This window comes from Procambarus clarkii, chromosome 92 (genome assembly GCF_040958095.1).
Source record: "Procambarus clarkii isolate CNS0578487 chromosome 92, FALCON_Pclarkii_2.0, whole genome shotgun sequence".
Taxonomy (NCBI): Eukaryota; Metazoa; Arthropoda; class Malacostraca; order Decapoda; family Cambaridae; genus Procambarus; species Procambarus clarkii.
The window spans coordinates 12298972-12324506 of record NC_091241.1 but is presented as its reverse complement, the minus strand read 5'-3'; the positions used below and the strand labels follow the sequence as shown (position 1 = coordinate 12324506).

The window sequence follows — 25535 nt, the reverse complement described above, 5'->3', positions numbered from 1 at the left end:
GAACATTATAGGATAACGGTGTTTTAGCTTGCAGCTTCGTTAGACAGAATCCCTGGTCATAATTTTAAAAATAAAGAACTAGAAAGCGTATTTTATTGCTAACTTTTCGAGAAATAAATCCCAGTCTCATATTTTCGAATATTTATGCATCGATTTTTTGGCTTAAGTTCTTATCATAATCCCTTTTGCAATCTCAACACCATCTGGCTCGTATCTTGTAACTATCTTCGTTACTTAGCCTCAAAACCTTACATTTGTCTTACATATCCTCAACAGTAGATAAAAAAAAGTAATTGCAGAATTCTAGTTACCTAATACCAGCATGGTATTAGGTAACTACCAGGCTACGAGGGGCCTCGTAGCCTGGTGGATAGCGCGCAGGACTCGTAATCCTGTGGCGCGGGTTCGATTCCCGCACGAGGCAGAAACAAATGGGCAATGTTTCTTTCACCCTGAATGCCCCTGTTACCTAGCAGTAAATAGGTACCTGGGAGTTAGTCAGCTGTCACGGGCTGCTTCCTGGGGGTGGAGGCCTGGTCGAGGACCGGGCCGCGGGGACACTAAAGCCCCGAAATCATCTCAAGATAACCTCAAGATATGGTATAAAACCTTATTATAAGCTACCAGACGTATAGATCAGTGTTGAAAGTAATAATAATACATTATTATTAATGTAATAATATTATTAAAATAATAATAATACAGCTGATGCCATCTGTCGGCAAAAGAGAACACTATCAACTTTTTTTTTTTTCTTTTTTTTTTGCAGGGATAATCCTGCGCGGGCCCTAAGCCTCTGGCTGGCCCACTAAGTGTTGCTTGTTTCTGTTTTACTTGGGCGGAGTATGAGTATTTATGACTCGTATGGTCGCTTCAGTAAGATTTTGCCATATGTGTTTAACAACTTCCTCTGCTCTGTTGAATCTAAGTTGAAATCTTAACGGGTTTGTAACTGTGCACTGTGTTAGATAATGTTCCAGTGGTCTGTCGGGCATTTCTCCAGTGTTGATATTTCCTCTCATCTTCCGGAACCTGTAAGCCTATTTCCCATGCACATGGGTATCCAAGCCTGATGCGATGTAAGTGCACTTCTGTTGTTCTACTGCCCCCTTTCATCAAACTAAGTGGTTCGTAGTTGGTTGAATTCTTGTACCAACCCGCAGATCCTGATGTTGCAACTGCTGTGTTGTGGTCACTGTACATCTTTTGCATTGCTCTGTGTCGAATTACTTTCTTCATCTGGGATAGACTCTGTGGTATGTAAATGTCTACATTTCTCCTCTTAGTAGCAAGTTTTGCAGCTTCGTCTGCAATGTCATTTCCTATTAGTCCCACATGACTTGGCACCCAGTTGATAAGTACCTGTCGGCCTTGTCGTTTGAGTGTGTGCATGAATGATAAGACATTTGTGATCAGATGGATGTTATCACATATGTGTTCTTGTTGCAAGGTCTCAATGGCGGTTCTCGAATCTGTATGTATGATAACATGTTGTCGGTGTTCAGCAAGAGCATGTTCCAAAGCCTTTTGAATGGCTAGCATCTCTGTTTGTAAAGTCGAACACCCATTTGAGAGCCTCCAACTATTTACAGAGTTTCCTGCTTTAACTGCAGCTCCGGTTTCTTGTCCCTGCTGGTCTACTGATCCATCTGTGAAGTAAGTGAAGCTATCGGATGCCATGTTTGCTTCTATATGCATCTGTGCAATGTTACGTAGCAGATGAGGATTTGTCCGGTTCTTCTTTCCTTCAAGAGCCATAATCTTAAAGTCTGCTGGCAGAGATTCCCAAGGGGCTTGTATAACAAAGTCTGCATGTATTTCGTCGACACCCCTCTCAGTGACCGTGTTTGCCATATCGAATGTATCGATGGTGTTTATCGCACAATGGGTCCACCTGTTGTCATTGGAGGCTCTTCTGTCCAGAGTTAGCGCTCCAGTGATTATATCTTTAAGTGAACTGATTCTAGGTCTAGTCAATATCTTGGTCAGCATGCATGCAGCAATCCCTTTAACCCTTATTTCAATCGACGTTAGCTTTGTTTCTAGTCTTAGGTTCAGTATTTTAGTCCATCTGGGAGCTCCTGTTATGATTCGCAATGCATCATTTTGAAGAACCTCAACGTTTGCCCACTGACCAGGAGAAAGAGTGAGTAAGGCAGGCGCTGCATAATCAACTAGGGAACGAACGGCGTGTATGTAAAACATTCTCAACACTGTGTCCCGCTCCTAGACGGGGCCCTGTGATTGCTCTCATTATATTTATTCGTGATTTTGCTTTCTCCTTTAGATATTGAATTTGCTAATTGAATGTCATTTTAAAATCAATCCACACTCCGAGATATCGATAATGTGTAACCCACTGAAGGTCAATGTCTTGAACACTATCAACTGGCTGGTCAACAGTAGCCATAAGATACAGCTTACGCCATCTGTTGACATCAAATTACACTTATAACAAATTACCCTGCAAAATACAACTAACGCCATCTTTTTTTTTTTCCAACGCACTATAAATAGCCAAACAGCAACCCATAAGGCGGGTTGTTGTGCTCGGGTAGGAGGTTCCAAGCTCCGCCCACAGATGGTATAGGGTGCATAATAAATGGCATATCATTGGTAGATATTCTTTGTTGACATTCACCCAACAGCCAATCACAGGAAGGGATCAGCTAAAGGCTCCATCCACTTAATAAATCATCTTTATTCAGCACACCATTCTTGCTTATGACATTCTGCTTCAACTTTAATCTACCTAAAAAGTGAAATGTTAAGTATTTAAAAGTATTAATATAGTGATAATTAAATACTGCAGGATGTAACGAGTGTTACAGAAACATGGGCTGGCTACCTAACTTGTGACGTCATCAGTGGGAGTTTCCTCACACAAATAATATCGGCGATACAATATGCCTCCGTCCTCTTATTGGTCTACATTATTCAGTTAGATGGAAATTTCTGTCTTGTATAAAACAGAAATTGTTATTCTTTTGTACAACACCAAGGTTATTGAGCAAAAGAACGTATTTCTTATTTTGCATTTTATTCATATAAGCGTTGGCATTCCCCGCAACAGCCAATCACAGGAAGGTATTTGTTGGAAACTGTCTTCAACAAGTTGATTCCTAATGAACTCTAACAATAAATTCGTTTAATAAACGAGTATTTAGGGTCAAGCTACAGATGAACATTATAGGATAACGGTGTTTTAGCTTGCAGCTTCGTTAGACAGAATCCCTGGTCATAATTTTAAAAATAAAGAACTAGAAAGCGTATTTTATTGCTAACTTTTCGAGAAATAAATCCCAGTCTCATATTTTCGAACATTTATGCATCGATTTTTTGGCTTAAGTTCTTATCATAATCCCTTTTGCAATCTCAACACCATCTGGCTCGTATCTTGTAACTATCTTCGTTACTTAGCCTCAAAACCTTACATTTGTCTTACATATCCTCAACAGTAGATAAAAAAAAGTAATTGCAGAATTCTAGTTACCTAATACCAGCATGGTATAAAACCTTATTATAAGCTACCAGACGTATAGATCAGTGTTGAAAGTAATAATAATACATTATTATTAATGTAATAATATTATTAAAATAATAATAATACAGCTGATGCCATCTGTCGGCAAAAGAGAACACTATCAACTTTTTTTTTTTCTTTTTTTTTGCAGGGATAATCCTGCGCGGGCCCTAAGCCTCTGGCTGGCCCACTAAGTGTTGCTTGTTTCTGTTTTACTTGGGCGGAGTATGAGTATTTATGACTCGTATGGTCGCTTCAGTAAGATTTTGCCATATGTGTTTAACAACTTCCTCTGCTCTGTTGAATCTAAGTTGAAATCTTAACGGGTTTGTAACTGTGCACTGTGTTAGATAATGTTCCAGTGGTCTGTCGGGCATTTCTCCACAGTGTTGATATTTCCTCTCATCTTCCGGAACCTGTAAGCCTATTTCCCATGCACATGGGTATCCAAGCCTGATGCGATGTAAGTGCACTTCTGTTGTTCTACTGCCCCCTTTCATCAAACTAAGTGGTTCGTAGTTGGTTGAATTCTTGTACCAACCCGCAGATCCTGATGTTGCAACTGCTGTGTTGTGGTCACTGTACATCTTTTGCATTGCTCTGTGTCGAATTACTTTCTTCATCTGGGATAGACTCTGTGGTATGTAAATGTCTACATTTCTCCTCTTAGTAGCAAGTTTTGCAGCTTCGTCTGCAATGTCATTTCCTATTAGTCCCACATGACTTGGCACCCAGTTGATAAGTACCCGTCGGCCTTGTCGTTTGAGTGTGTGCATGAATGATAAGACATTTGTGATCAGATGGATGTTATCACATATGTGTTCTTGTTGCAAGGTCTCAATGGCGGTTCTCGAATCTGTATGTATTATAACATGTTGTCGGTGTTCAGCAAGAGCATGTTCCAAAGCCTTTTGAATGGCTAGCATCTCTGTTTGCAAAGTCGAACACCCATTTGAGAGCCTCCAACTATTTACAGAGTTTCCTGCTTTAACTGCAGCTCCGGTTTCTTGTCCCTGCTGGTCTACTGATCCATCTGTGAAGTAAGTGAAGCTGTCAGATGCCATGTTTGCTTCTATATGCATCTGTGCAATGTTACGTAGCAGATGAGGATTTGTCCGGTTCTTCTTTCCTTCAAGAGCCATAATCTTAAAGTCTGCTGGCAGAGATTCCCAAGGGGCTTGTATAACAAAGTCTGCATGTATTTCGTCGACACCCCTCTCAGTGACCGTGTTTGCCATATCGAATGTATCGATGGTGTTTATCGCACAATGGGTCCACCTGTTGCCATTGGAGGCTCTTCTGTCCAGAGTTAGCGCTCCAGTGATTATATCTTTAAGTGAACTGATTCTAGGTCTAGTCAATATCTTGGTCAGCATGCATGCAGCAATCCCTTTAACCCTTATTTCAATCGACGTTAGCTTTGTTTCTAGTCTTAGGTTCAGTATTTTAGTCCATCTGGGAGCTCCTGTTATGATTCGCAATGCATCATTTTGAAGAACCTCAACGTTTGCCCACTGACCAGGAGAAAGAGTGAGTAAGGCAGGCGCTGCATAATCAACTAGGGAACGAACGGCGTGTATGTAAAACATTCTCAACACTGTGTCCCGCTCCTAGACGGGGCCCTGTGATTGCTCTCATTATATTTATTCGTGATTTTGCTTTCTCCTTTAGATATTGAATTTGCTTATTGAATGTCATTTTAAAATCAATCCACACTCCGAGATATCGATAATGTGTAACCCACTGAAGGTCAATGTCTTGAACACTATCAACTGGCTGGTCAACAGTAGCCATAAGATACAGCTTACGCCATCTGTTGACATCAAATTACACTTATAACAAATTACCCTGCAAAATACAACTAACGCCATCTTTTTTTTTCCAACGCACTATAAATAGCCAAACAGCAACCCATAAGGCGGGTTGTTGTGCTCGGGTAGGAGGTTCCAAGCTCCGCCCACAGATGGTATAGGGTGCATAATAAATGGCATATCATTGGTAGATATTCTTTGTTGACATTCACCCAACAGCCAATCACAGGAAGGGATCAGCTAAAGGCTCCATCCACTTAATAAATCATCTTTATTCAGCACACCATTCTTGCTTATGACATTCTGCTTCAACTTTAATCTACCTAAAAAGTGAAATGTTAAGTATTTAAAAGTATTAATATAGTGATAATTAAATACTGCAGGATGTAACGAGTGTTACAGAAACATGGGCTGGCTACCTGACTTGTGACGTCATCAGAGGGTGTTGCCTCACACAAATAATATCGGCGATACAATATGCCTCCGTCCTCTTATTGGTCTACATTATTCAGTTAGATGGAAATTTCTGTCTTGTATAAAACAGAAATTGTTATTCTTTTGTACAACACCAAGGTTATTGAGCAAAAGGACGTATTTCTTATTTTGCATTTTATTCATATAAGCGTTGGCATTCCCCGCAACAGCCAATCACAGGAAGGTATTTGTTGGAAATTGTCTTCAACAAGTTGATTCCTAATGAACTCTAACAATAAATTCGTTTAATAAACGAGTATTTAGGGTCAAGCTACAGATGAACATTATAGGATAACGGTGTTTTAGCTTGCAGCTTCGTTAGACAGAATCCCTGGTCTTAATTTTAAAAATAAAGAACTAGAAAGCGTATTTTATTGCTAACTTTTCGAGAAATAAATCCCAGTCTCATATTTTCGAACATTTATGCATCGATTTTTTGGCTTAAGTTCTTATCATAATCCCTTTTGCAATCTCAACACCATCTGGCTCGTATCTTGTAACTATCTTCGTTACTTAGCCTCAAAACCTTACATTTGTCTTACATATCCTCAACAGTAGATAAAAAAAGTAATTGCAGAATTCTAGTTACCTATACCAGCATGGTATAAAACCTTATTATAGGCTACCAGACGTATAGATCAGTGTTGAAAGTAATAATAATACATTATTATTAATGTAATAATATTATTAAAATAATAATAATACAGCTGATGCCATCTGTCGGCAGAAGAGAACACTATCAACTAAATACAACTAACGCCATCTGTTGCTTTTCCAACGCACTATAAATAGCCAAACAGCAACCCATAAGGCGGGTTGTTGTGCTCGGGTAGGAGGTTCCAAGCTCCGCCCACAGATGGTATGGGGTGCATAATAAATAAAATGGTGGCATATCATTGGTAGAAACTCTTTGTTGACATTCACGCAACAGCCAATCACAGGAAGGGATCAGCTATAGGTGCCATCCACTTAGTAAATCATCTTAGTTCAGCCCACCAGTCATGCTTATGGAATTCTGCTTTAACTTTAATTTACCCAAAAAAGTGAAGTGTTAATAAAGTGATAATTAAATATTGCAGGATATAACAGATGTTATATAAAAATGGGCTGGCTACCTAACTTGTGACGTTATTATTGGGGGTTGCCTTGACACAAATAATGATACACGTAGGGCGTTCACCGATTCTAACATTGCTGTACAGCATAACTATATGCTGTACGCAATGTTAAATGGGATTCTTGTACTGTTATATGTCTATTTGTACTCACTGAATTTGTGCGCCCCTTGAGGGACTTGAAGTAGAGGGGGGTAGAAGGACTTGAAGTAGAGGGGGGTAGAAATAGCCTAAGCTACTCTATCCCTTTGAGATGTATTTATTGCTTATCTCAATAAACATACTTGAACTTGATCCCCCTCCACCGCCTCTACACAGGTTTTTACCTATCAGTGACTACGGGGAAACGAGGTCTAGCTCTTCATTCCCCACCTTTCACCTTCATTCAGAGGTTCTTGTGGCCAAGTGGTCAGCGCTCGCGATTTCGAAATCAACCAAACCTCTTATAGGGAGTTTTTAATTGTTTTCCTGGGTGGGGGCGGCATGATCCACTCTTGTAAAAGCGAAACAGAAAACTACCTTTGCCTGGAGTGCAAAGGTAGTTTTCTCCAGGCAAAGGTAGTTTTCTGTTTCGCTTCTAGTGGGGTAGGGTTGTCACCTCTCCCTTGAGTGACAATGAAGCCCAGCACAAGGTTCTTATATCCAATTGAGGCACACAGCACCGCTCCTGTGCCAGGTAAGTCAACCACGGGCTCACCATAGCCCGTGCTACTTGGAACTTGTTCCGAGTAGCTTTATCTATAACAACAACTTATATCTTTAAGGTGGAGGAGGGGGGGGGGAAGCAATTATTATTATAATTGAAAAATGTATCTCCTCCCCTCCCCCCTCTTCCGTCTGATATAGGCTTCGTTGGGAGCAAGAAAAAAGTAAAGGGCGCGGTCACCCATCCATGTGGTGGCCAGAACCAATGTGCTTGACCTATGTGACGCTCACATAATTTATAATATCTTACATTATACTAATACTGAACTTTATTTGCAAAAAGGTACAATGGGTTGGCGAGATTATATAAGATTAGTATTTTCACATTCATGCAAAACCACTAACATGCATAACGTTTGAGACATTATGAAATGTATACATGTAATGTTTTGCTTTAATTAAGCCTATCTTTATATTTAAAATTAGTCATACAATGCAAAAAAAATGCTTATATTTGTTTGAACTGGGTGGTAGAGCAACGGTCTTGCTTCATGCAGGTCGGCGCTCAATCCCCGACTGTCCAAGTGGCTTGGAGTCATTCCTTCCCTCCGTCCCATCCCAAATCCTTATCCTGATCCCTTCAAAGTGCTATATAGTCGTAAAGGCTTGTTGCTTTCCCCCTGATAATGCCATCCCCCTACCCAGACACTGATTCAGAAAATGCAGTATTGCTTGCAATTAGGCTCATATTTGTAGACAGTTAATGGTACCGCGTTAACTTTGGCATATTTGCCCTTTATAGTAACTATTTGGTGTAATGTACCAATATGTTATGATAGACCACAAGGAAATTGACTTTTGTATTACTGAATTTAGACAAACCAGAAACTGTTTAAACGACAACCAAAACTCTCCCCAACAATCCTAGGCAAACATGAACTGAGACAGAAGTTTGAAAAAGAGGCAGTCTTGTAGGAAAATGAAGGAGGCGAGAGAACAGGCTCTTCCTGAAGTGCAGTAGCCTATCACAAGCCCAAGTTGGGATGTTGCAGGGCCTGCCCCAAATTGGGATGTTGCAGGGACTGCCCAAGTTGGGATGTTGCAGGGACTGCCCCAAATTGGGATGTTGCAGGGACTGTACAAGTTGGGATGTTGCAGGGACTGCACGAGGGACCAAAGGAAGTAATAATATAATGATCCAGTAGACAGGACTCTGGTTTCAACATAGAATACAAACTATAGGTAAGGGGACAAACGAAGGGCACTAGAGCAGAGGCATAATTCAATATGATGCACAGCGTCGAGACGACAAAGGGTCTAGAGAGAAGCAGAGGGATAGATAAGGACAGCCATAATAGAGTTTAGACAACACAAATGAGAAGTGCAAATAGAAAGCTGTACACTTCCTGTGTACAGCTAGAGAAGACAATGCAAAAAATAAGTAGAGAAGACTAGTAAGATAAGGGCCTTGGAACATTCAACTTGGAAGGAAGACATTTGGCAACCGAAACAAATGGGTATCAAAGACAACTCCAAGAGTTTAGGATTATTCTTATAAAAAAGTATTTCTATAGAGCAACAATGTAGGACGAGGAACGACATGCCTCAGAGATAAAAGTCAATAGTAAAAGCCTTAGTTGGGGAAGAACTTTAACCCATGATTGGTTGTCCAGATCGATACATTATCAACCGCAATTTGGCGCTCGCATTTTAGAAGAGAGAAGTCGTCATTGCAAGAGTAGACTGAGCTCATCAACATGAATGGTCAATTAAAGGTTATGGAGGGAGGGAGGAAGATCAGTTAGGGCAACCAGGAAAAAAGATGTACTATGAACATTGCTTTAGGGAACACCTTCATATTATTTTAAAGTCAGAAAGCCATACCCAACGTTACTTTAAATGGAATGAATCTTCAACTTAAGTAGAGGAGGGTTGGGAGGAGATCATCATTCCGAATCAAGAGCAATAATTAGGGGTACAAAGGAATAACTGTAGTGACCATGATGAGCATCAAGCATCAGCTCTTGGAAACCTATATAAAGTAGTGAAAGCAGAAATCAAAAGCAGTAGTTCATTAAAATTGCCATAAAAAAAGCATGCAAATTCCATTCACGGGAAGACAATACTGTATATATGTATCAATGGCTTCCTTTATTTGGTGGCAACTGTTAGGTCATTGGAGGCAACACCATTGTGACTGGGGACACTACAAAAATATATTTTACCTGCTAAAGACAAGATACAACCAATGACTAATTTCCATTACCATGGCACGAGACAAGTTAAAAAAAAGAGAGACTTGCAAAGACATTAAAAACAAACATTCTGGAGTAGTCAACATAATTAATTTCATATTTCAGGGTACTGTATACAAATATCACAAAGCATTGCGTGTTTTATTTTTAAACTCCTACAAATATCATTAACCTCCATGCACAAGGGGGGGAAGAGAAAGAAAGAAAGAGAGAGAAAGAGAAAAAGGAGAAAGAGAAAAGGAGAAAGAGAAAAAGGAGAGAGGAGGGGGGAGAAGGGAGAAAGGAGAAAAAGAGAGAGAGAGAGAGAGAAATAGGTAGTTTGAGATCATAGGATAGTTTTGGTCTCTCCTTCCCTTAGACCAGACAAAGAACTTCACAAGTGTTGCACTTACCCTTCCAGGAACACTGAAGTATCCAAGCTAACTTTGCCATGTCAAAGTACTGGACATTAGGGGAGGCTGTAGTTGAAGAAACTGCATTACAATGAAAAACAACAGTTTAAGAACTACCTAAGTGTGTACCTCTAATTCAAGTAGTGACAAAATTAACAACTTCTCTAAACTGCATCCATTGCCATCATCTCATGAATTCTTCAGCCACCTTGTGGAATAGAACACCATTGTTTCTCTCAAACACAATTCAGTAACCATTTGGAGAGCTAGATCCTTAATCTCTCTCATTCATAATTGTGCACTGTTCAGTGGTTAACACAGTCCAAGTGATTTACCTTTTATTTTTAATGCTATAAAATTACAATAACAAATTTTGAATATGCTGTTTAGATATTATCAATGTTAATAAAACATATGCGTGTCACTAGAAGGAAAGCTAAACAAAAACCAATTGCTACATTAAATAATGAAAATAACAGCACGGTAGAGGATAAGAACCAACATAATACAGGAAATATATATTTATTTATTTATTGATATATACAGATTTGGTGACAAGATTCTAAAATACAATTTTATATCTCGTAACATACTCTTGGCCTTCCCCTAGTGGGTCTAAGTGAAAAGACTAGGCTACAGCAACCAGGGTTCTTAATTCTTGAAACTTTCAAAATCCTAAATGTTTTTTGAGTTTTAAAATACTAAAAATCCTGACAGCACCTAGACTTAAGACTGTGAGGCTAATTTTCACCGATAGCCAGGCAAATAAAGTCTCCATTTAGGTTACCTAGTCAATTCTGACAGAGGATTTGAGGTGAAAGACATTTGGAGCCTCTTTTGAGAGGTACACGAATCTGATACAAGTTTTCTGTTGGAATGTTAAGATTTTTAAAGATCATTCAATGGCACATACAATAAAAAAAAAATGGCTACTAATAATATAGGTTTAACTCTGAGGTACCGACTGTGTATCCAGTCAGTATCTTTGGCACTAGCTTTTTTTTTTCCTATTGCACAGAGAGTTTATGTGCACAGTTGTTGCAAATTGTCATGTTCATATATTGTCACAGTCTTTGAGAAACATGGATGTACAATTGGTAAATTATTATATTATCAACAATGTTAAAACAATGAAACAATGTAGCTGTTTTACAGTGGGATGTTTACATTTTAACAGTGATGTGTCAAAACTACACTAAGGAAGTGTGCAGTAGTTATGGCTAGTAAGTACAGTGTATGGGATGAAGCTTGTCAAAATCCACTACATAAATATGACCTAGATAATGAAAAAAAAAAAGAAAAAAAAAGTTTCTTACCATCATATATAATTCCAACATTTGTACAGTACACATTTGCGACATGATCTGTCTGCAAGACCATCTCACTGACGCTACCTCAATATATTTAGTCCAGTTGCCAGTACTGTCAAAGTGTGATAGTTCGTGCAGTGCTAATGCAGAGCATCTTGCAGATGACCATGCCATCTAATTCTGAGCAAAATGAAGTTCATGCAAGAGGTAACATACAAATGAGAGAGAAACTCAATTCATTTAACGATCCATCAGCTACAACACTCTCAAATCACCACTTCATCTGCTTGCCAGTTTGTGAATTGGTTAATAAAAGCCTCAGCTGCTTAAAAGTAGATCCCAAGAGACTGAAATGATACTGTTCACCCTCTATATAGGTGTCATGCAAAGCTGCTGTATATCTCTGCCTAAATGTTACCGATATTACGGCCCTATGATATGAGGAGGTCCAGATGTCCCATCGACTGGTCTGAGAGTGTCGCTTGACAACTGGAAGCAACGAGTCCCGCCACACTGGATGACACCTGTGCCAGAGCTGCCCATGAGGAGACTGTGGATAAATATCTGGAAAATATGAAATCATGATTATCCAAAAGCATCTTGACAAGACGATACAAATTATACACAATAAAATAATGCCCATTCCTTTTCTAATACAGTAATTACTAATTACATAATTAGTATACAGTACTTTTTATGTAAACTTCCCAATTATAAATAAAGTTTTGGAGCGAGTGACTGACATTGTCCTCCAGCTATATACTGCATTGGTCAAATGCCCATGTGTGAATATGCTGTCATATTGCCACCTACCTCGCATACCCAATTAGAAATTTTCTTGGATTCTAGCTCACCATATACAGTACATGTCTTTACTGTTGCACCTTCATGAACATTACCAACTTTTGTGTTGTCATTCTGTGTTCACAAAAAGTGTATCTCCATATTTATTGGCATCAACAGAATTTTAAACGTGTTTGAAGTCGTGAACTTTTAAAGTGTAATAAGCAATAACCACCAAATGAGATATAACGTGAACATGAAAAGATATAATGGAGCTTCTTTACTCTTGCCACAAAACACCAATACCAATCAGTTGATAATATAGACATTGCATTTACATTGCATACATACTGTATATACATTGCATTTACAGGCAGTCATATGTTTTCTCGACAAAACCACTTGACAATAACTATACATGTATGATTAAACAAAAATTTTTAGTTCCCACAAAAGATCCTTGTAACTTTGAGGCAATTTATATGCCAGAAAATGTGACATTGGGAGCAATGTAACAAACACTTCAAGTTAAAATACCTTTGAGCTGTGTTAAGTATTATTTATGAAGGTTGCTGAAGAACACCAAGCGAGATTTTCCCTCTTGTTTTGCGAAGCAAATCAATGACCGATTCAGAGTCCCAACCAACAACATCAACATTGTTAACCTGAAAACAAAAGTTTATTAAATCATTTATTCATTTACACACAATACATTACATAAATTGCTACCAAAATGTTTACATTATTACAAATCTGCTTCCTCAACAACTCTCCTCAAGCATTTCTCTAACATTTCATTACTCATAAATAAGAATAGTTATTCAACTTTTCAATATGTAACTTTGAACTTTCTGTAAAGTAAAAGCCACGGCTCAAGTAACTCACCTTCACTACTACATCTCCTATTCTTAGTCGACCATCTTTGGCAGCAACACTATCGGCATAGATTGCTGTGATAATCGTGTCGTCCCCCTGAGGTTGTAAGGAAAAGCCCAGGCGGCTGTTCCATCCTCTGTTGAGCTCGAGTGTCACTATCTGTAACATTAACAATGTTAATGCACAATGAGTCGCAAGAACATTAATTATCAGTGAACATCAAGGCAATATGATGATCAAACCCACATCCCTGGATTCTCCAGGCACTCTCACTACCACAGCGAGCTCAGAAGTATCTCCGAAATGCTTTCAAGCTAATGGTTCAGCCAGTAATAAGCAAGCCTTAAAGTCTGGGGGATGTGGGTTCGATCATACAGCCTCAATATTTTCTCAATGTAACATTTCTCCAAAGCTATTGGTATACCGATATACATTATAACAATCAAATACAGAAGTATTTTAACAAATTCCTTGGTGAATACACAATTGTCATTTCAATTAGTAAAGAACGGTAACAATGGGGTTAACACCCATCACCATGCATTTGAGATTTTTCTCAAACTACTGTGTGCATAATGTTCACCATTTTCCAACTCTTAAATTACTACAAACAACTACTAGTAGCCAAGTTTACAAAGAAAAATATACAATTGTCAAGTTAAACAAAAGTATCAACTACCTTTGGTTTTTGTGACTTTGGCGATTCCCTTGTACTAACATCTTCCTTCACAGACTCTTCTGTTGATGTGCTGTCATCTTCATCAGGTGTAAAGACAATGCCCTTCCACTTTAATAAGCCATTATTGGGAGGAGGCTCTTCACTGTCGTGGCCACTTATATTATGGTCTGATGTCGTATTGGTAAGTGTCAGGTCTTCATGTTGATGGAGAGCCCCTAGGTTGACACTGTGGTATCCCTGATGGAGGAGCGAGAATGCTGGGGTATCACTGTGAGCAGAAGTCAACTGGGGCGCTGAGTCTAGGGAGTCAGCCGAGGGATACTGAGCACCTAGGGGAGATGGAAATGACTGATCCACTTCATGAGGTGGTGTGAATTGTGTTTTGCGGGAACAACTGCGTCCATTACTTAAATCTAGAAAACTTGGTCTCTTGGGTCTGGACGACTCCGAGTTGGAAGGTGTGAATGAACAAGAGGATGCGGCAGAGGAGTTTCTTGAGCGAATAGTGGTGGAGGTGGAGTCATCCGTTTGACTATCACCAAATGGAGATGTTTCATGATCTGTTTCTCTAATGCTGTTGAGGGAAAGTTTACTTTCCAATGTTGGACTTTCTGGCAGAGATTCTTCTGTCTTCCTTACTAATGAATCCCATCCTGTCAGAAAAATATTAAGATAATTTGTTAGTCTTTGGAATGTATAGCATGATATTTGATGAAACAACTGGTTTTGGTAGTCATTTAACACTGTCTCAGGAATGTTAATGATTATACTGTATGCCATCTACAATAAATTGAATTTAAAGAAATCAATATTAAAAATTCTATAAATAATTGGCTACAAACTATGCCAAGGCTGAACCAATCTTCAATAGTGTAAACTAATTTAGTGACTATACTTGTTTGGAAAAAAATTTGACTCACTATCAATAACAACACTCTTGATATCTGGGCTGGGCGTCTTCTGTAGGCGACGTCTTCTAGGAGTTCCAGGAGAACTTGACGCACCAGTTAAATTTAAAGAACTACCAGGAGATTGTTTTCTCATTGCCAGGTCTGTCAGCATATCTCTTGCTTCTTTACGAAGAGCTTTTGGCTTTAAAACAACGTCTGGTTCTGTAGGTGAAGCTGGAGACACGGGAGTCTGCATAGCATCTCTATACAACCTAAGAGTAACAGTTTCTGGGCATGTACGCAAGAACGCTATTGCTTCTTCATGACTCAAGCTACACATGTTGGTGCTGTTAACTGAAATTATTTTATCCCCTGGCCGTAGTCTCCCATCAGAAATGGCAGGCTCTTTTACAAGAGAGCGTATTGTGTGTCCCAGGATGCTGTTATCTTGTTTGCGCAGAGTGAAGCCCAGTGATCCAGCTACTTTTGTTAGTTCCACCTCAAACTCCTGAAAGCACACAATTAAAGGATTAAATTATTGGAAGAATATTAAGGCACAAATGTATTGGTTCACCATGTTTTTTCCCATAATCAGGGACACTAAGTCTGCTAGGTTTATAGAGACCTCTCAGGCCAACTACTGAACTTTCCTAGGATGCATCCCACCGAGGAATTAAGTGAAGGGAAATGGCCCAAATGCTTCCGCTTTGCCACGTGATTCTAGCTCGGGACCCAGCTATAACCCATATGAACTCACCATTGTGTCATATTTACAATAATTATTAATACAATACTGTTGTACTTTAAATACTACTTTACCTATACAGTTCTGTTTAATGGTCAATATGAAACTCCTTTGATAATCAGTTGGTTAATCACCAAATCCAAACACTATTCTTTAACTTAATTCTTTACTTTGGCCACAACTAAATTTAACCAAAAACTTTTAAGGTTCTAATTTTTGTGTTGGTCTTCTATGAGCAGATTTATTAGTTTAAAAAATGTTAGAAAAAATATGTGTGGCCATCTGCCTATGAATAAAGTTAGCAAATATCAAAAGAAGGCACCAAGCTACCTATGATTACAGCAAGAGGTCACATGTGTTATGAACAATGATACGACAATGATGTAATGCACCTACGAGAAATTACCAAAACAAACGGGATCAAACTCATCCCTGCATGCAGCTTTTTTCTTACCCCAAAAGATGAGAATGATGGCGACGGCGAGAGGTAGTTTTGACTAGCATTCGGAACGACGAGGCTGGTGGAAACAACCCCCAAGCCAGAGCCTGCATCGCAGACGTCTTCTCCTTCCCCCAATGCCCCACGTGGAGGCCGACACACCTCTAGCGTCACTTCGCGCTCCGCAATACGAAGCATCTCCAACGCTTCCTGCAAGACAAGTGGGTACAAGGTAAGAGCAAGTGGAAGGCACTCTCGGAGGAAAGTAGAACAAAAATACACGAAGGCCTGAAAACAATATTTCGTATTATTTTGACTACAAATTAGGGTATGTGTATGAAGAACAGCATAAATGTTTTAATCTTTTTATTTTTTTATATTGGTTCTTGGATAGATTAAGGGACACTCTTATTTCTACACAATTCATTTTTAGAGCAAAATTACATTATTACTTTTCCCAACAAGTTACTTTTCATATTAAAACTTTAATAACTGCCACAAAACAATGTTATTTATATTGCATAGAATATGAAATGTAATTATTAAACATTGCACAAATTTTCTTTTCAAACTTACATGACTTGACAATCCAGTGAGTGGTTGGGTATTTGCATGAAGGAGGATGTCCCCCACCTCGAGCTGCCCACAAAGCCATGCTGGTGTCTGAGGGTATAGTTTCTTGATGCGGATGAGACCAGCAAAGGGAACATCACACTCTATACCCCCAGTTACTGCCAGCCCCAACCCTCTAAGATTCTTTATCACAGTAACTTCAAAAAGTGTGCCTGAAAAAGAACAAAATTGCCATAACTTGAGTGCATTTAATACTGCAATTAGATATGTAAATATTATCTTTGGCATGAAAACTAAATTTGCAACACTGCTGCACCCAGCAAGTGCTACAATTACAGAATAGCAATATATGGATTCTTAACTAAATCTGGGAAGATGAAAAATAACATTCATCTGTTATTTGATACGTAGACCACTCAATATTACAGTCAGGACATTAAATTTGGAGGAAAAACAAAAATTAAGTACTGAATACCATAGTAATACATTCTATCAATATAAATGATAATGAAGTGAACACTGACTATTCTAAATGTTTCACCTTTAGAATAGTGCATCTCTCCCAATTCTACCTTTACTTGTTAAAACAAATGGTAATGTAAACTTTAAGGTAGTTAAAAGTTCTAATTCTGCAGTGGCATTTAAAGGCCAGCTCTAAATTCTGACATTCCTACTGGTCCCTGCACTACAATCTAGAATATAGCCCAGCATTTCTCAACCTGGGCACCCAGAAACCCCAACTTAGGGGGGGGGTTCCACGAGAGCAAGATAAATAGGCTAATTCCTCTTTAGCCTCTTCCTCGGTTCCTAGTTTACAAGTATACTGTATAAGCCATTGTGCTGCAGGGCCGATTAATATTTGACTAACAGGCAGGGATTGTACTACATGAAAATTATAGTCCAATTCAGCTCTTTCACATCAAACTTTACCTTTCTATATTTTTCCTCTCTCCTTACCTTCATTTATGAACGGGAAGAGCTTCATCAGCTCGTGTGTGGTCAGGATTTGCCCAGATGGCAGCTTGAGGGAACGGTGATCTTGTTGTATCACATGACTTTCTGCATCACTGTTTTCCAGAGTACTGTGACAGTATAAAGGTGGTCCCTCCTCCTCTTCTGGCGACCTCTCAGAACTGTAGCCTGGGTCATAACCATAATTATCTTGGCCGGTAAGGTCACTGTCGAATGCATAGTTATCATGACCGCCCAAGCCATTAGAGTCATCGACCACATACTTCGCTGCTCGCCCGCTCACGGTATTTACATCTTCTGCAAGTATAGAGCAAAATACTTAATACCTTCAATTATATTATCCATATTTAATAGTATAAAGAAAAAGTCATCCACCTGTCCTCACAATAAATGCCTTGCAATCTTAATGCAATTTACCACAGCTTCAAAATACCAGTGCTTTAGTGAAACTAACATGTTCCATGTTAGTTTCTAACATGGAACATGTTAACTAACATTGTTTATTAGTGTTCCATACACTAATAAACATCAGCCAAAACTAGTTAGGTTGATTGCCTTTAATCGTACAACTCTGGTTAAGTCACTTCAAATTTAACTTTGAAGAATGAGAACTTTGATATTTATGTTAGAACTGTATTCTTAATAATTAAATAAATGACAAAGCTTCTTTAAAATAGCTTTTAATATCCAAACTTTTATCAAATTTAAATTAATAGAATTATTCTTTATTATACTGAAATAACCAACTACTCTTTTGAGCGTTTAATAAATTGAGCTCGAGGTCAAAATATTCCATGTACTGTACTGTAATACACAGACTAACCCTTCCCCCCGCCCCCCTCTCGACAATTGCCAACTAACCCCACCCTTCTCAACCACAAATCCAACTCCCCTCCCCCTCAAGTCCAACTACCCCCCTCCAACCCCCTTTCTACAAGTGCCAACTAACCCCCGCCCCCCCCCCCCCCTGTCAACAAGTGCCAACTAACCCCCCCCCCCAGATAAGCACCAACCCACGCACCTGGCGGCTTGTGCGCGAACACATGATCGTTGTGATTGAGATCATGCGGGCGATGAGGGTAAGCCTGTTGCTGTTGGGCGTCAGTGACCAGCATGTCGCGGGCGTGCTGATGGCTCTCCAAGTCCAGGGAGGTCAATAGGGCGGGGTCTACGGGCTGTGGGTGGGCAGGCTCAACATGACCGCCCCGCCCACTTACTGTAGTGGGTGTGGTGTGGGAAGCTGCCACCCCTCCATATACCTCCACCACACGCTCGCCTGCCAAAGAAAAAAATACATTGATATCAGTTTTGTTTGTATATTAAAGTGTGCTACCGTATGCCTACAGAATTATGGTTTAACCATAATTACATTAATATTATAATACGTTTGTTATGTATTCGATAGCCATATCTAATACACAAGTGCTACATTAAATTACGGGTAAATTAGTATCATTGTAATACAATAAGGTGGCCCAAACGAGGTCAAAGAAAACAGCATTTCCAAACGTGTTAAATACATGTTTACAAGCTTTTTAAACTATTGAATTTAATCTTTCACTTTAAAAGCTATGCCAATTGAAACCTATAGTAAATATTTTGGAAAATTGAACGTCCTCATCTACATTACTGACCATTCATTTTCTCCGTATCAAAGCATCCAATTTGTACAAGAGGATAGTTAGCCATAAAACACGAAATATGCGGTAGTTTAAAAACTTAAAATTATTAACCTAAGTCAATACACGGCAGAAACGCAGTAGAATGATCAAGTATTTACCATTGCTGTGCCGCCTCTTCTTGTAGACACAGCAACACAACTTTTCTATTAAGGGAGGCATTGTTGACACTTGCTATAATACCCAAACTACCATCACTCCCATTCAACGGCCCAGTTCTCACGGGCGAAACAACTATTAACACCCTCTTCTCGGACGCCATTCACGATCATTAAAAATCACTCGTTTCGTAGGGTTGCTTAGGTACAATCCACGGTTGTTCAGCAAGCACTGGGCATCCTGGCCCGATATTCAGCCACTGTATGGAGATGGTTCAGGGCCATGTATCCAGATTTCTACCATCACTACATTATGGCAACAGAACAGTATAGCATTATCGAGGCGGTACAGAAAGCCAGGACTCGCTGCAACAGAACAGTATTGCACCACCAAGGCTGTAGAACAGGCGAGGACTCGCTGCAACAAAGCAGTATAGCACTACCGAGGCTGTAGAGCAAGCGAGGACGCCTTGTCAGCAACTGAGAAGCAAGTGTGACAATAAGCGGGTTGATGCGAGAGAGGAGCGGCGGCCAGGGGGCTGTACAATGCTCTACTGACTAACCAGGAGTGGTTTTATCTTTCTCCTCGCCGCTTATCACATCTTGGTTATCAAACCTACCTGCTGGGCAAACCCCTACTCAAAGCCAACTATTTTCCATACTTAAAAAAAATAATTACCCCAGATAGATCTTAATAATTGCTAAACAAGTTAGTGCTTTGAATACATTTGGGTCATTACCCGATTAACAAAATCTAAGCCACATTAACGTTGTGAAATCCAAAATGTTATGATAAGGGCCGATATCTAAGATTATCCCTTTCAAATCTTTACAAATAATATTCTGACTTGCTTGTTTGATATCGTTCCAGATTCAGATAGTTACACAGTACTTTAAAGGCAGTTTAATCCAAATACAATACGAATTCCCTCGTGTGGTTATGGGAAATACATATAGACCAAGTCATTAGTCTAGCAAGGAAATGCCTTACTGGATAATTTTAATCAGATTTCGAACACGCAATTTTCACAAATGGCAATACGAAACATCTTGAAGTGGCAATATGTGTAATTAATTTAGGAATAATTTCTTGTGTCCACACTGTTTTAAATGAATCTTCCATTCGAGGGCGTGAACACCAATCAGACGTTTGAGGTATATGCGTTGACCACTGACTACGAACTGGTGCTTCACACTCGGAGCAACAAGGGAACCATACCAGACTTCAGATGACGTGGAACAGGGTCATAACAACCACCAATAACCTATTAAACAAAACTACAAAGAGTACCACTAGTTTACCCAAAACAACAAAATATCCATTGCCTTACCAGAATAATATAACGACGACAATCCAAACCCGAATACGGATCCCCACTCACAATGAGTAGCGACCAAGGAACCCATGAGCACACACTAAACAGGAGTCCCTCTCTCTCACAAACACACCACACCACTGACAACACACACACAACCAGCCACCACACCTAGCTAGAACCTCCATTGTGGGAATACGGGGTGGGGTTACAACTCATCCTGTCTACCTACGTCATTCACCTCGACTACCGGAGAAAACTACACTAGCTTTAAATAGCGCTCTCATTAACAGGATTTCCGTTTCGCCATGGTCGGTCTGACCATGGGAGAGTACCGTACATAGCATTTATTTTTAACTGTTACATTCATTACTGCTGACGTATCTCTGTCTTATCCCAAATCCTTATCCTTACATCCCTTCCAAGTGCTATATAATAATAATGACAGCCCTCTCTCCTGATAATTACCGTACCTTACTGTTACCGTTATTGTTGTTAACCTGTTATTATTGGCATTATAGAATTAATGCTATGTTGCCCTATTCTGTTTAATACACCTTTTTGTATGAATTTGCAATAATTTATATATAATTATTAGTGATACAGCCCCTATTAATTAGCAGTCCCCGTGGCGCAGTAGTAAAACACTCGCCTGGCGCTTCGCGAGCGCTGGGTTCGTATTCTGGCCAGGGAGGATTGACTGGGCGCCTATCCTTAACTGTAGCCTCTGTTCACCCAGCAGTGAATGGGGGTTGTTAAACGATTTGGCGGGTAGTATTCCGGGGAAAATTAGTATTAAAAACCTGCCCGAAACGCTACGTGTGCTAGTGGCTTTACAAGAATGTAGGAACTCTTGTATATATAAATAAAATCTACAATATGTTCATGTCAAATTATAAATATGAATAGGTTACCTATCGTAGAATAGGTTACATGCCATAGATTAGGCTACCTGATGTAGATTAGGCTACCTCCCGTAGATTAGGCTGCCTGTCGTAAATTAAGCTACCTGCTGTAGATTAGGCTGCCTGTCGTAAATTAAGCTACCTGCTGTAGATTAGGCTGCCTGTCGTAAATTAAGCTACCTGCTGTAGATTAGGCTGCCTGTCGTAAATTAAGCTACCTGCTGTAGATTAGGCTGCCTGTCGTAAATTAGGCTACCTCCTGTAGATTAAGCTGCCTGTCGTAAATTAGGCTACCTGCTGTAGATTAGACTATCTGATGTAGATTAAACTACCTACCGTAGATTTTGGCTACCTGCTGTAAAAAAAAAAAACACGAGATACCATTTTGCATCACTACCCAGAAATTAACGTCACGTAAAATCCCCTGTGCTGTAGAAAGTGGGATGTGGAGTTAACAGTTCCGAGAGCAGGTGAACCCAAAGGACCCAGCCCCTTACCGGATACGGATATGACCAGATAAACAACCCCTCCCCTCGGGTATTAAGCTTAACCTTAAAATGAAATTGAAATAAGTTTATTGAGAGCTTAAAATGACACTCGTGACTATTTGAGAGATCTATTAGCAAACCAATCTTATACTGTTCAGAGTGTCCACGTGTGATCTTTGCAAAAGTTCGAACTGCAGGTTCGAACTTATCATGGGGTTCAAACCAGTCCTTTCGAAGAGTACATCGCATTTTGACACAAATCTCTCAGCCCGTCCTCCAAACAAAGACCCAGAAGTGATTCCATGCACCCGCCAAACCCCCTTTTTATGAATGAAAAAAGATTTACACACAACTCACAACTGTTGACGTTCGAGCACTTCCGGAACAAGTGCTTCGCTGACGAATTTTGTTCGAACCACAACGCTGTAAACAGCCCGTCCTCCAAACAAAGACCCAAAAGTGATTCCATGCACCCGCCAAACCCCCTGTTTATGAATGAAAAGCGGTTTACACACGACTCACAACTGTTGACGTCCGAACATATCCGGAACAAGTGCTTCACCCACGTACTACAAATACAAATAATCACCAACAGAACCTAAACACCTAACCTAACCTATGCCTATATATACACAATATGCTAATATATTATAATATTAATTTATACTTGAGAAAATTCCCGTTTTGAATGAACAGCATGTTAAAATTTATGAATGCGTCTGTGGGGTTGACCGCTGAATGTAATGGACTTGAGTCGAGGATGGGTTGCTGTAAATGCTTCACCCACGTACTACAAATACAAATAATCGCCAACAGAACCTAAACACCTAACCTAACCAATGCCTATATATGCACAATATGCTAATATATTATAATATTAATTTATATTAGAGAAAATTCCAGTTTTGAATGAACAGCATGTAAAAATTTACGAATGCTTCTGTGGAGTCGACCGCTGGATGTAAGGGTCCTGAGTCGAGGACTGGTTGCAATCCCCCTACGGCAAAAATAAGTGTTGTACTAAAAGTCACATCGGATCGCAAAATTGATGCAATGTCCCGTTTTCTATTAGTTGGTCATCGGGTAAATTAGTACATTAGTTTAATGAGGTTGTGAATGCAGGAGGTGGGGTGAGAGGACGGGGGTGTATGGTAACCTGTCCTCGTAAACAAAGGATAAATGCTCATTAATCAAGCCGGCCACCCAATGCATGAAAAATACACATGACTAGCCAGCCAATCCTCGCATACAAAGCTCGTTAATCCAGTCGCCAAACTCCCTCTATTTATGAACGAAAAGCGGTTTACACACGACTCACAACTGATGACGTCCGCACACTTCCGGAACAAATGCTTCGCTCACGTCCTCTGTTCGAAACATAATTCTATAAATGCTTCACTCGCGTACTTCTAATACAAATAATCGCCATCAGAACCTAAACACCTAACCTTAACATATGCCTAACTATACATAGAATTTTTATGTATAATAATATTAATTTATGTATGAGAACAAACCAATTTTTAATAGTGTCAAAGAATGCGTCTGGGAAGGACGACCGCTGCTTTAAACAGCCTAGTGTGAGGACGGGTTGCCGGTTTGCATAGCAGTTATCTAAATATTTCACACACGAACGGCAAAAAAATCTATATATACCAATTGATTTTAAACGCCTAGGCTATCCTAAAGACAATTAATATTTAGAAATAACTATATTGAGTCTATAATGCATAGCAATTTGTAGCAGTTTGCCCACGTTTTGTAAGCCGTGTTGGGCACAGATACTCCATAACTTTCCCTTTACACAAATAGACGTAAATGTCTTGCCTCTCACGGTCTTCAAAAAGAGAACTTGATAAAACACCATCAAAGAATACCTGATCAACTCCTAATTCAGATGTCAGCCTGATTTAATCAGACCACCAACCAGGAGGCCTAGTCAGAGACTGGGCCGTCGGTACACTGATCCACGGAGCCAATACAAGGTCGACCTAAGGAAAATACATCATACTAATGTGTACTTTTGCTCTTGATAGGATTTAAATCACCATATATATATATATATATATATATGGTGATTTATATATATATATATATATATATATATATATATATATATATATATATAAAATATAATATAGCGTAAGCTACCCCATATCCCTTTGTGTGTATTTATACCTCAATAAACTAATTCCAATTTCAGTGAAAGTGGTATCATTAGTATATTTTTTTGTATAAGTTGGTACAGTGCAAAGGACGAGAACTACCAAAATATCATCATGTTACCAATGCAAAACTCAGGGCCTTCAGGATAATGATCTGGCGCGCCTTTTAGGGGGAACTACAACAAGTTTTTGTTGGTGGTGGTCAGTTGACTCATCCTGGGAGTAGTTAACACGCTCCAGTCGGCAGGTAGTCGGCCGTATACGCTCCCTATACTCATCATCATCATCATCATATCCACATTGCAAGATTAAAAGTAATTATATGGGGAGACAAAGTGGGCAGGGGGAGGGAGGGGGGTCGAATATGGCCCCCTCAAGGAGCCAGTGGAGATGGAAAATGGCATCCAACGTCCGTAGAGTTCACCATTCGAATAAATAAATTAGTATCTTGTGTTGATGATATCCTCAAAATGCATCCGGAGTCTACCAGTGCAGACCGCTTATCACATGCCTCTGTATGACTAACCATCCTGTGTGATGGGGATTTTTTAGCATCACCTAGTTAGCTTTTTTGACACACTGTACTCCACTTCATATAGTCTAGGGTAGCTGCACTAATGCAGATGTTCCTCATATCTTAATAAAAAAAAAAATAGTATACCTCATTCACTTTCGCGTTCTTGATGATATCCTCAATAATGCACCCAGAGTTTATCATTGCAGACTACTGTATGATGGGGAAGTTTACAGCATCAAGGAGCTAGTTCTTGACACACACTATCTTACCTTTCTGCATAACCTACGGCAGCTGCATAAATGCCCATTTACCTAAATGTCTTAACCCCGAAAAAAATTGTGTATTCAGATAGAGTTGCCCAACGGATAGTTCATCTGATATATTTGCATTCTGAGCACAACCTTTCGCCTAGCGACGGAGACTGTGTCAAGGAATAATGCTTATAGTGACGGAGGAAGACCATGTACTCACCTAGTTGTGCTTGCGAGGGTTGAGCTCTGGCTCTTTGGTCCCGCCTCTTTAACTGTCAATCAACTGATGTACAAGTTCCTGAGCCTATTGGGCTCTATAGAAATACCTAAGCTGGCGCAGCTCAGTACCTTCCCCCCACCCAAGTTTCATCGGCCTTGCATTATTTGATCATTTTTTTCCTGAACAAGTACTTTTGAAGTGGTGAACATATGCAGAGAGCAGCGTACCCACCTTCTCCCTCTATATACACAAAGTTTAGTTTAGATCTAAACACTATGCAAAATTAAATCAAAATTACTGGTTGGACAGTAAGCTGTTGTGTGCAGCCTTAACAAACCCTCCATAGATAGGAAAGTCTTATTAAGCTCTACAGCAAGCTAAATTAATTCAGTTGCCGCATCTTGTATATGAAAT

General features: G+C 39.6%; 1 protein-coding gene across 2 annotated transcripts in view; it reads right to left on the bottom strand.

Moving 5' to 3' along the window:
- Nucleotides 1-10721: 10721 nt before the first annotated feature.
- The window catches only part of LOC123775043 (tyrosine-protein phosphatase non-receptor type 13), a 127801-nt gene continuing 112987 nt past the window's right edge, over nt 10722-25535 (bottom strand). For both annotated transcript variants that reach the window (XM_069319360.1, XM_069319361.1), the window contains 9 exons: nt 18504-18758; nt 17468-17779; nt 16514-16722; nt 15953-16147; nt 14784-15261; nt 13864-14516; nt 13194-13343; nt 12846-12973; nt 10722-12089 (listed from right to left, as the gene is read on the bottom strand). In XM_069319360.1, coding sequence (XP_069175461.1) covers nt 12869-12973; nt 13194-13343; nt 13864-14516; nt 14784-15261; nt 15953-16147; nt 16514-16722; nt 17468-17779; nt 18504-18758 — 2357 coding nt within the window. In that variant the 3' untranslated portion in view covers nt 10722-12089; nt 12846-12868. The remainder of the gene's footprint in view (nt 12090-12845; nt 12974-13193; nt 13344-13863; nt 14517-14783; nt 15262-15952; nt 16148-16513; nt 16723-17467; nt 17780-18503; nt 18759-25535) is intronic.